At 26.9% G+C, this 13,569-nt stretch overlaps 1 protein-coding gene across 1 annotated transcript in view; it reads right to left on the reverse strand.

Annotated features, from left to right (window-relative positions):
• The window catches only part of LOC117178126 (heparan sulfate glucosamine 3-O-sulfotransferase 5), a 324,317-nt gene that overhangs the window by 20,606 nt on the left and 290,142 nt on the right, over positions 1 to 13,569 (reverse strand). Inside the window, exon 3 of the mRNA XM_033369383.1 lies at positions 8,502 to 8,595. Coding sequence (XP_033225274.1) covers positions 8,502 to 8,560 — 59 coding nt within the window. The 5' untranslated portion in view covers positions 8,561 to 8,595. The remainder of the gene's footprint in view (positions 1 to 8,501; positions 8,596 to 13,569) is intronic.

Here is a 13,569-nt window from a genome sequence, read left to right on the forward strand (position 1 = left end):
GTCAAGTGAATTTTTTTTCTTTTTCTTAGCTAAGAATTTGTTTTTGATAAAAAATTCAACTGTTTCGTTAAACATTAATTTTTGTTTGTTTGTTTCAAAAATCATATCTTTCTGTAGAAATTTCACATTAATTTGTTAAAAGTTAATGTGTTAAAGCTGCAAATTCACTTTTTCTTGAAAATTTACATTTTTGGTCTAAAAATTCAACTGCTTTGTGGAAGTTCCTAGTCTCTGCTTAAAAATTGAAAAATTTCATTGAAAATTTAGCTATTAAGTTGATAATTATCAATTAATAATAATTAATAATTATTATTGATTGTAATCAATTTATTCATTTAAAGTACTAAATTAAGTTTGCTTATTTTTGTTAAATTTTCGTTTAAAATTCACTGATTGGTTGCAAATTAACTTTTTTATTAAAGCTTTATATTCTCAGGTAAAGATTTTTTCGCCTTACTTGATATGTATTCTATATGGCGGCTACAATGTTTTAATTTGAATTTCCTGCCTGAAATTTAGTATAAGTGGGTTTTTGGGGTCGCTGATTAAAAATTTGATGCGAAAAGTTACAAATTCAAAATGACGGATTGAATATGGCGACTAAAATTGTCAAATTTTAAATTTTTGGTCTGAAACTTGGTATATGGTGGAATTTGGAATCCCTGATTTTGAATTGGACATTAGATGTTACAAATTCAAAATGGCGGATTGAATATGTCGGCTAAAATTGTCCAATTTTCCATTTTTTGTTGGATACTTGGTATATGGTGGATTTTGGGATCTCTGATTTTAAATTGGGTATTAAAAGTTACAAATTCAAAATAGCGGATTCAATATGGTGGATATAATTTTTAATTTAATATTTTTGTTGTAAATTAGTATAGGTGGGTTTTTGAGGTCACCCATTTCGAATTTAATGTAAAAAGTTAAAAATTCGAAATGGCGGATCTAATTTGGCGGCCAAAATTGTTAAATTTTTTTATTATTTTCTAAAACATAGTATAAGGGAGTTTTGATGTCGCTGATTTCTAATGTGATGTAAAAAATTGCAAATTTAAAATGAAGGATACAATATGGCAGCTACAATTTTTTAATTTTAAATTTTTGTATGAAATTAAGTATAAGCGGGTATTTGGGGTCGGCTATTTCGATTTTGACGTAAAAAGTTATAAATTCAAAATGGACACTCTAATATGACTTCAAAAATTAGTATATTTTTGTCTGAAACTTGGTAGAAGCTTTTGTGGTCACCGATTAAAAATTTGATATAAAAAGTTACAAATTAAAAACGATAGATCATATATATGGCAGCTAAAATTTTCAAATATTTGTCTGAAATTTTGTATGAGGGGGATTTTTGGTTCACTGATTTTGACTTTACCATCCAAAGTTACAAATTCAAAATGGCAGCGAAAAAGATTCATTTCTCCCATTTTTGTTTGAAAACTGGTAGAAGAAGGTTTTTGTGGTCGCTTTTTTTAAATTTGAGGTAAAAAGTTACAAAATGCAAAATGCCGGGTAATATCGCAGCCAAAAGTTTTTTATTTATATACATTTATGGTTCGTTTAGAATAATAATTTTTTTCGAGTAGTATACGAAAAAATGATAAACGACACAACTTTTTCTTGAATCCTAAGGGGCTAATCGGTTTCACGCTTTTTTTTATATCGAGAGGAATGCTAAGGAATCGGCAATCGAAATGAAATTTTAAATGGACAATCACATTCAAAGTTGCATGTTTGCACATTTACCAATTAACAATAAGGTCTCCAGTCCATGATCCAGAACGGCCGGATCTCGGAATGGCCAGAATGAGGCGTTGACCAATGAAAAACGTTCCACGGAAATAGTGTCATTCTCGCGCCGAACTGAGCCGAACTCAGCCGAAGTGTTCGAAATTTTTAAGTTCGCGCCAAAAGGCGTTCCGTTTATTTCCAAAATTGTCAAGCACACAAACCGGAATGACCGTAACCTGGAATGATGGGAACACCAATCACAGAACACCTTCGGCAAGTCGAAAAAGTGTCTTTTTTTCAACGGTGCTCTGTGATTGGTGTTCCGGTCATTCCGGGCTTCGGTCATTGCGGTTCATGTTTCGACGGAACGTTTCTGATTGGTCAACGCTTCATTCCGGCCATTCCGAGATCCGGCCGATCTGGTGCATGGACTGGAGGCCTAAGAAGTAAAAAAAATAAATTAACAATAACAATATAAAAAACAGTATTCAGGGTATCTAGATTCTCAAAATAAATTTACTTTATAGAAATTTTGACCCTTGATTTTTTGCCCCTTTTTGTGGTTCCTGGCACACTGTAAAGAACAGAAAATAAGTTTAGTGTCTTTTCTTGTCGTAATAGAACAACAGGATGTTTAAAAATCCCATACAATTATTTATCCCAAAGCAGGAAACGCGTCATTTTTGTAGGTGTCACGATCAAGGCGTGGTCAGTGTAAAACTGCAAAACACCACTTGAATTTGCGTTTTATTACGTGTACAGGTCGAAACTGGTTCGTGACTCGGTGCCATGTTCGCTGCGTTAAAACTGAAGACCTTATCTAGCGGACCGCTTCAATTAGGAGGCCATTGCGGAAAGCAGCGATTTTCCCGTCATATAGCCCTCCAACAGAAACTTTAATTAGTTAATTATATCTCCGTCTGGAGGGTTCGATCAACGTGAAGTCCTGAAGTCTAGCGTGGCCCGGAATAATCAAAACGATTGGAAATTTCGCTCAGCGCTGAAAAAACTTTAACGATCTGCTGATAGAGTCCTAATTGGGATATAAAATCGTAGTAAAACGGAAAAAGATGAAAAGAGGGCCCACTTCACGTCCGGATTTTCACTATTTTTTAAACTGTGTTTTCGAGATGACTAATCGCCGAGTATAATGTGGTGATAAAAGCTAATAACTCTTGCATGCAGTAACATCTTGTTACGACACAAATATTATTTATGAATTTTTATCGTTTTATAATCTTCCACTGGATTCTGTCAGCGACTATTAGGGTTGTACACTAAGTAAAATCATTCTTAAAATTCTCCAATATTTAAAATTATTTACAACATTTAAAAAAATAGATCTATTATTGACTTCCGGAAATCTTTACGGAAGCTTTCGAGTGTACTTTAGAAAAAATGATTTAGGTTACAATTGTTTATTTAACAGTAGTTATTTAGAGTTTTATTTTTTTATTTTTATTTAAGGAAATATTGCAATTCTTATTTAATCCTAATGATCAAGGGCTGATTTTAATCTTTAAAGGATTTTCTATAATTCTATTTGGGTGGTGTTAATTAAAATTTAAACTAAGATCATTTATAACAATAATAACTGTATGATTTCTAAATTAATTTTGTTGATAAAATAAACCCAAATAGAAATTGATGATAGATCTGTTTTTATAGATTTTATCAATCATTTCAAAGATAGGCTACTTTTGAAATTGATTGTACGTAATGTACATCCCTAAGATAGAGCAATTTATTTTATGGAGTGATAGAAGCCAAATTATTAATTGAAAATATTACAGATTAGCTGAGTTATTTTTTTTACTTAAATTTTGACAAAAAAGAAGATTCCCTTTTAACTAAAGAATTAAATTTTGAACAAAATAGTCAAATTTTTAAGAAATTATAGAACCAACAGAAATTCAATTTCAAGGATAAAAAGTTGCTTTTTCATTTAAAAGAGAATAATTTTTAAACAAACCGTTCAATTTTCAACTCAGAAATATAACATTCATCTCACAGAAGATGAATTTTTAAGAAACAAAGGCGAATTATCCACAAGAAAATTAATTTTTAACCAGAAAGTTAATTTTGAACGAAATAATATAATCTTCTATCAAAGCAATTTAATTTTTATAGCAAAAAGACAAATTTTCAAAAAAAAGTCTACTTTTTAAGCCAAAAAATTGCATTTTTAAAATAAAAGTTAATTTTCAACGATATACTTGAGTTTCTAGTTTATAATATAAATATTTAATAAATTTGATAAACCTTCAATCAAGTGGATCAATTTTTAGTCAAGAATAAAGATTTGTCACCAAATAATTGAATTTTCAACATACGAAATTATTTGACTAAAAAAATGGTGGAATTCTAAACTAAACAAAAATTCAACTTTAACGAAAAACAGTGGTTTTTCATCTAAAAGAGATTAATTTTCAAACGATGAATTTTAAGCAAAAAGGCAAATTCTTCACAAAAAATTTATTTTTGAAATAGAAAGTTAATTTGGAAAGAAAAAGTTGAATTTTCTATCAAAACAATGTAATTTTTATCCCAAAAGACGAATTTTTTATAAAAAGTTGAATTTTCAAGTCAAAAAGAAAAACTTTAAACAAAAACGTTAATTTTAAACCAAATACATAAATTGTTTACTAATAAAGTAAATGTTTAACAAAGCTGTTGCCATTTTTAATCAGTTGAAAAATTTTTAATCAAGAATAAAAATTTGCTACCAAATAGTGGAATTTTCGTCTAAGAATGATCAATCCTTATCCAAAAATGAAGTACACTGTAAAAATTAAAAAATTTTACCACTTGGAGTATTAAAATTACCAACAAAAGATTGTTGCAATTTTACTGCTCTTATTATAGGGGGAATACCACTCGAATGTTAGAAGTTCCAACCAATCTTGTAACTTTACCACTTTTATACTGGCAATATAGCAAGGTGTTGTAGAACTACACTTTCTACTTGTGAATCTATGACTTTTAGAGTAGGTAATAAATGGACATACTTTCGGAGTGTTGAATTTGTTTACGCTGGTAAAAGTACAGAAACTGTTAAAAATTCCTTTTTCCAACGTAATCTCACATCTTTTAATTTGATAATTGAGCTGCCGGATCGAATAAAGGCACATAAACTTATTTCGCCAAAAGTGGGAAGGTCCATGTAGGCTTTCAAAAACATTTTTGAATTTTAATTTTTAAAGACTATATCTAGATGTAGAACTTCATTGCGAATCTTTTTTCCTGTAGACAAAAAGTTGTAGCCTTTTTAGTTTTCCAATTAAAGCCACAAAACTGGCTTTTTTTGTAAAAATCAATTTCAATTCGATTTTCCTTCAATTCGTACTCAGTCAGTCAGTTTTTAGAATTTTTTATTGAAGTTTTCAGGGAATGTAGTTCAAAATGTCCTTCAACTGATAGAGCAAAAGTAATTCAAAAATTTATGTAAAAAAATTGTTGTACATTTTTTTCTAATGCGTGGCGCTTATCGGACTTTTCTAACTTCCAGCGTTTCGTTTATTGAGCGACTTTTGAGCAACAAAAAACTTCCAGCCAGAAAGTTGTTAACAACAGTACAAAGCAGTTTTCTGGAAAATCTTACCCTAATCGAATTGGTATTTAAAAAGTTATTAAAGTCTCAATTCGATATCGGCTAGGCAAACAACGCGCGGGCTATAGGGAGAGTTTCAGATCCGATTCGTAATATAGTTACCCGGCACCAAAATAAAAACTAATCAAGTAATTAGGAAATATCAAAGTATTATGCATAACTAAATAATAGTGCATAATGTAAAATAATGTATTCATTTAATATTATGTACAATAGAATAGTTATATTTTTGAAACAATCTGTACAAAATTAAAACACAAAAATCTAATAGTTGAGATTCAACGGATTCTTAATTCCGCAAACCTTTCTATGTTTCAAATTCGTTTGATTGAAAAAAGTAAAAGATCGAGAAAGTACATTTGTTTTTCATTCCTGTCGTAATAGAGCGTTAGTATTTCTTGTCATAATTTTAATATTTTTTGGCATAATATTAAATGAATAAGTTAGTTGACATTATGATCTATTATTTATTTTTGCACAATCCTTTGATACTGCCTGATTACTTGATTAGATTTTTTTGGCGCCGGTGAACTGTGTTATAAATCGGATCGGAAACTCTAGCTAAAGCCCGCACGCGAGTCGCCTAGAAGCTACCAACTTCAGACGTTAATAATTTTTCGAATACCAATTCGATTGGGCCGAAATTTTCCAGAAAAATTCTTTGTACTGTTGCTAACAACTTTCTCGCTGGAAGTTTTTTGTTGCTAAAAATTCGCTCGATAAACGAAACGCTGGAAGTTAGAGATATTTGATAAGCGCCACGCATCAGAAAAAAACTAGCAATAACTTTTTTCAAATAAATGTTTAAATTTCTTTTGCTCTATCAGTTAAAGAATATTTCGAGATGCATTTCCTGAAAATTTTATTGAAAAATCCGAAAAACTGACTGACTGAGCACGAGTTTAAGTGTAAAAAGAAATAAAATTAATTTTTTTAAAAGAGCCAGTTTTTTGGCTTTACTTAGAAAACTAAAAAAGCTACAACTTTTTGCCAGGTGGAAAAAGATGCGCAATGAAGTTCTACACCTAGATGTAGTCTTTCAAAATTAAAAATCAAAAATATTTTGAAAGCTTCCGGGTTTCTGCTGTATTCCTTATTTTAACGGAAAATTCATAATTTCTAGTCAAATTACCATCACCTAAAATTTATGATGTATTTGTAATTTTACAGAACCTGTCTGGAAACGTACATAACCTAAATTTAAATTCTATACTTATGGATGTTCATTATTGTCAGTGAAAACGTTACTTTAGGAGTAGGTAATAATCGGACCTACTCTGAAAGTGGTAAAGTACCACAAATTTTTGTACAGTGTACTTAAATTATAAGTCGAAAAAATTATTTTTCATAACAACAAAAAATTATTTTTAAGAAAATCGTTATATTTTCAATCAATAAAATGAGTTTCCAAAAAAGCAGTTAAAATTACAATCCAGTAGTTGAAATTTCACTAAAAAACTCTGAGTGTTCAATGACAAATTTCATAGTTGGATTTTCAAATAAAACTGACAAATGCGCAACGAAAAAATGAAATAGTTTAATTTTCAATTAAAAAATCTGCATAAAATTCTTTTTTATAATCGATCTTCAATCTTCAACCGATATAATAAATTTTCAACACACTACTTTAACTTTTAACCAAATAGTTATTCTGATAACCAAATATGAAGTCTCAATGAAAAAATTAATAGTTAAATTTTCAACTAAAAACGATCAATTCTTGTCTAAAAATTTCTTTAAATTTTTAAAAATTTTGAATTTAAAATGATTATTTTTTACTCCCCCGAAAAAACGAAAAAAGGTTAAATCTTCCATTAATAAATTGAATTATTAATAGAGTTGTTAAAATTTTTATTAAGTAGTAGAGTTTTCACCAAAAATGATGAATTCCTAATGAACGAAATAATAGTTAAATTTCTAGTTAGAAAATCAATTTTCATTGAAATTTTTTTTTTAAATAGTTAAAGCTTTAACCAATAAAATTAATTTAGAACAAAGTACTTCAACTTTTAATAAATTAGTTTTGTTTACAACCAAAAAATGAATTCTTAATAAAAAATTCAATATTTTAATTTTTACCTAAAAACCATCAATTATTGACTGAAAATTAATATTTTTTAAAAATTTTTAATATAAAATAATTATTTTGTGCCCCCCCCCCAAATGAAAAAAAATTGTTCAATCTTTAACCAATAAAATGAATTTCCAAACAAGTACTTCAACTTTAAACAAAGTAGTGGAATTTTCGCAAAAACGGATGAATTATCAATAGAAAATTAAATAGTTAAATTTTGAAATAAAAAGGATCAATTTTATTCCAAAAATAAAATACTTAAATTTTTAGTTAAAAATATTAATTTTCAACCGAAAAAAAAAACATTTTTTATGAGAATAGTAAGTTATATTTTGGAATTACAAATTTAGAAAAGTAATCTACATCTATAGCTATTACCCAAATTTTCAACAGAGTACTATTTCAACGAAGTCGTTGAATTAAAAAAAATGAATTATCAATACAAAATGTAATAGTTAAATTTTCAAATAAAACTGACAATTTGTAACGAAAAATTAAATAGTCAAATTTTCAGGAAAAAACTAAGTTTTAAAAAAATATTTAAATTGCAAACTAATAAAATGAATTCTTATTTAAGTAGTTCAATTTTCGACCTGAATCAATTTTGAACTAAAAGAGATGAATTTTGAATCAAATTCTTTAATTTTCATACGAAGAGATGAATCTTCTAAAACACTTAAAATTTTAACCCGAAAATATGAATTTTCAACAAAAAATTAATTTTTTTACCCAAAAAGAACAAATTTTCTACAAGGAAATAAGATTTTTCAGAGCAGAACTAAAATTTCAACCAAAAGAGACACATTTTAAACAAAAAATATAACAGAAGAATTTTTAATTGAAAAGAATGAACTTTCAATAAAAAAGAGTTTTATTTTCTTATTTTGTTCATTAATTCAGGTCGCATTGAAATGAAAAAACGAGAAAAGAGTCGTTTCTTAAAAACAGGGGGGAAAAGAGGGATTCTTTAAAAAAAAGGAAAAAGGGGAATAGAGGAAAGAGTGTGAAGTATCTTAAAAGTCTGAAATATGATAAGCGTTGATGTTAAAAATGGTGACTTTTGATTGGAAGATTACTCACAGGACATCTATAGGGGACTGAGGAGACCACTCTCGACGAGGCCAAGCCTTGCTGGGCATCTGCGCTGTTTTAGCCGCTCACATTCTCAATAATCCTGCACAGAAATACATACATGTGTATAAGTCGTTAGGTTAATGAACATTTATGGGGTGCATATCCCGACGCCTCTGGCAAATATACACTAACAGGGCAAGCTTAAACGAGCTGCACGAGTTAGGAGCATTATAATGTCTGCCTGCCTGGTCTGTCTGACCATAGGCGACATTTCTACTGCCATACTTGGGGCGACATTTCTACTGTGTGCCTAACTAAAACGACCACTTACTACTTGCAGATTTTTTCAAATATCATTGGGATGCTACAAAAAATTAGAACATTTTATTTTTGAATTTTCGTTCTTATGGCCCCCAAATTTATTTTAATCCACAAAAAAATATATTCATTTTTTTAAATGTTATTGAGAGGCTCCGCAAGCCTCGTGAAGTTTAACACGTATTTCACATAAAAAAGAAGTTTGAGTTAATTTTATTAAGAATATTTAATATTAGGTAAATCAAAATGAAATTCAAAATTTATTTTCTCAATTAGGTATAGAATACAAATAAATCAATATTTCTTAAATATCAAACCCATAAGTCTATTTTATAGTGTCGCACAAAAATCCCATAAGTGAAAAATTGAATTTTCCGACTGTTTTCAAGCTGATTATGATTTTTTGGTTTTCTTGAAACAAATTCTATTTAACATAAAAAATAGAAGTTTATGCAGATAATTAAATGTTTATAGAAATTGTTTGAACAATTTATTATAGTTTTTAGAAATTTTCTGTTTGAATAGAATTAGAAAGTCGCAGTTTTTTCTGATTTCTTCAAGTTATTTTTAGCTTTCCAATGAAAATGAGGTAATAATTAATTTAGCTTGACAAACGTAAGTTTTTAAACAATTTATAATTATTTAAAAAAATATTTTCTTTAAATAATGCTTGAAAGTTGCGGCTTTAACTGAAATTTTCCACTTTTCCACTTTTTACGTAAAGCGAGGTAATGGTTGATGCAATTTAATCAACCCAATTGTTTAAATAAATTAGTATTTTTTATAACTATTTTCCCTTTAATAATGGTTAGGAAGTCTCAGCTTCTTTAGAATATTTCAACTAATTTTCAACTTTTCAATTAAAACGAGATTATGATTAATTTAAGTTAACATCGTTTCAACAATTTATTATTATTTGAATAATTTTTTCTTTGAATAATGCTAGAAAACTGCTGTTTTATCTGAAATATTTTTAAATTAAATAATAATTATTTAAATAATAATAATAAAATAATAAATAAATAAAAAATAAATAAAATAAATAAAAATAATTATTTAAATAAATTATAATTGTTCATAGCTATCTTTTTCTATAATAATGTAAAATAGTTGGAATGTTTCTGAAATTGTCTATTTTACTACTTTTCACTGAGTGTGGTAATAAGTAGTACAAGCTTAGAAACATAATTGTTTAAATAATTTATTATTGTTCATAATTACTTTTCGTAGATAATTGCTAGAAACTGATCGATTTTCTGAAATTTTTAAATTTTCTTTGACTTTTTTGTTATAAAAAAATAATAAATATAAATTAGAAGAATTATTTTTAAACAATATCTTTATTTTTTGTGTATATAAACGTTTTTCTAGAATAAAAGACATATTTGAAATATTCTTAAAATGTTCTATATGGATCATATTAAATGTAAATTTTCCTGGAGGTAGTTACTGAGAGCCTGTTTTGTTTATATTATTATAAATGTTTATTGTTTTTCCTAAATACAAATTTTAGACTGAAAATTTCAGAAATGTCTGCAACTTTTTAGAATTACGATAAGAGAAGATATTTCTAAACAATAATAAATTTTCTAAATTATGTTGGGTAACTTCCATTTGTTATTACCTCACTAACTAAAAACTGGAAAAAAGTGTAAAATCACAATTAAAATCAATTTATATTTAAAAAAAAAACCACAAAAAATCATACTTAGCGCCAAAAACTCGTAAAACCCAATTTTTCATTATGGTTTTTTTTTGGTTTTGGTCTATGGCTAATTGTAAAGCGAAATGTATCGTTTGAAAATAATTGTATTTTATATATTTTTAAATAATCAAAAACATTTCTTAGTTATATCATTAATTTTTAAATGCATTTTTCACAATGATTATATTTTATAAAATTAAAATTTATTTAATTTTTATTTTATAAAATTAAAAGCGCGTTTTTGTTCTTGCATAATCATGGACAATTAAAAAATAAAAATTTAATAGTGAAAATTGCATACTTTCAAAAAATTGGGAGCAGGAAATCAATTAATTTACAAACCATTTTAATTAGAAAAACTACGAATTTAATTAGCTAAAAATGGTACAATATTAGTTTTTTAAATTAAAAATTCAACTCTTTCGGAATGTAAGAATTAAAGATTACAACATTTTGAAATATTTTTAATATTTTTAATGTAAATTTTCAAATTTTACAGGCCCTGTCTACTACGAGGTTCAAGTTAAACTACTTTGTTTCTTCTTGTTGAAAATTAATTTGCGTAATTAAAAATTGAACTATTCTAGCTTTTGGATGAAAACTAATCTTTTTTAGCTGAAAACCTCTTGGTCGAAAATTTAAGTTGAATTTTGCAGAAACGAATTTTCTACAAAACTCACCTGTTACATCTTCAATTATACTATGTATTTAAAATGTAATTATTTTATTTCACAAAGCGAAAGTCGACCGTTTCCAAATCGAGAACGTTTAGAATTCAATTTTTTATATTGAATTGATGAAAAATAATACAATGTCATATTTATAACATTCATAATTAAACATTCTCATATTTCAAATATTTAGAATTAAAAATGGAAAAATAATTGTAAATTTTTGAAAAAGCATTTAGAACAGAATGTTTGTAAATTAGTTTTACAATTTACCAAGCCCCTTCCTAAATTAATATCAGAACAAATTTTGTAGTGAAAATAAAACGTTGTGAGAACTAGGTATTCAAGATTAAATTATTTTCAAACATGTGAAAAAATGAAGCTTAAAAAATTTTAATCTTTGCAAAGCTTCCTTTATGGAGAGGAAAAATGATAAAAATTCATTCAGCGTCGATTCAGAAAACTCAGTGTTATAAATTTGATAACTTTCTGAGTTTAGAAACTTGTTGAAAATCATTTTAACAACAGACCTTCTTCAGCCAACAGCAAAGTTTCGCCAAGTTTGATCGAAACCACTGGACGCCTGTGCTATTCTCATATTCTGGAAGTGGTTTTTGACAGAGTTTTTGTTTGTTACATTAAAACATGCTCATAAGTTTTTTTATTTTCGCTTATAATTTAACATTTTTAAATAATTAACGCAAAAAGAAGGATTTTTTGAAAATCAGCTAAGAAAATATATTACGTTTTTTTATTTTCAAATTCTTTCTTCAATCGGTTTTTCGTGAGAAAAGAAATATTTTTTAGAGCAAGAAAATATTGAATCGTCGGTATTCATATCGATATTTATTTTATTCAACGTATGGAACTTGACGATTTTATGTCCATTTGTTGTATAATTCTTCAGTAATCATTTATCGTAAATAGATTGACAGACTCAATCCAGAAACAATTATTTTTCAGATTGGAAAACAAATCACTGTTTAGTTTATTAAAAATCCATATAATAATTGAAAATTTATTTTTTGAATTGGATATATGTACTAAGGTCGTTAAAAATCCATAAACCGCGATATAAAAAGGCCTGCGAAAATATGACATTTTTTAAACAAATAATTTTTTTATGTTTTAAATCTTTTTCTTAACCAAACATATTTCCTCTTCTAGAAAGTCCTTTGTTGAAAATTAGATCGTAATTTTCATAAATATAATCAAATACTTTTGTCCAGGTCTTGTAATTCCACCCTTACTATAATTCATATTTTAAATTTAAATTTAAAGTTGAAACCTGAACAATTCCCTTGAAATACAAAGCAATTTATTCCCTAATCTTGTATGGAAATTCATTTAAATCCATTGAAATATTGAGAATAATTTTTAATTAGTATAAATCATTTTGAATCTCTTGGATATTAATTAAGTTAAAATGACTCATTAAATTTATTTAAAAAAAGGGAAGACTAAAAAATCCCGAAAATTAAAATTTCCTGCAATGTAAGATTTTCGAATTGGAAAATTCACGAGTAATACAATTACCAAATAATAAAATGCCCGAATGGGAAAATCCCCGGACAATGAAACTTCTGAATTATAAAATTCCTGAATAATGAAATACCCAAATAATAGAATTCACAAACAGTTTATAATAATACTGAATTAAAAAATTCAGGAATAATAACATTGTTTACATAAAACTGCCGAATTATAAAATATCCAAATATTAATTTGTTTTCACCAATACTATTCATTTAGCTGCGTCTAGTCGTCCCAAAAAATTAGGAGAGTTAAAGTTTCCACAATTATTGTTTGAATTCAAAATTAAAATAAATAAAATAATAAATTTTTGATGTAAATTTGTTTCAATTGTTGTCATTTTTAAAACAAGCAATAATTTGATTAATTTTAAAACTCAAAAATAATTCCTTTTTTAATGAAAATATTTGATTATTGTATTTTTAATAATTAAATGATATTAGAAGCATATAAAATAATTTAAAATCTTTAAAATCCTTATAAAAAATTTATATTTTTTAGGCGCGCGCCTTCGCGTCCTTTTATTTTTTAATATTAAAAACCTAAAGTATGTAAAAATCCGTAAGAACAAGTCTTTTAGTATTAGGGCTGCTAAATTTTATCAAACGAAATGTCTTAACATTTTTGGAAGCTCATAAAATAACAGAAAAACAATAAAATACTTTGATATTTTGTAATGCTCTTTATATCCCTTTAAATTGTTGAAAAGCATGGAAAAAACTAAAATAAAATTTATTTAATTCGCTCAAACTCTCTATAAATCTGTTAAAAACTCTTAAAATCGTAAAAAGCAAGTACAATAAATAAAAACTATTTTAAATTCGCTGGCTATAATTTAAATAGAAAT

This window comes from Belonocnema kinseyi, chromosome 8, assembly GCF_010883055.1.
Source record: "Belonocnema kinseyi isolate 2016_QV_RU_SX_M_011 chromosome 8, B_treatae_v1, whole genome shotgun sequence".
In the NCBI taxonomy this organism is placed as follows: domain Eukaryota; kingdom Metazoa; phylum Arthropoda; class Insecta; order Hymenoptera; family Cynipidae; genus Belonocnema; species Belonocnema kinseyi.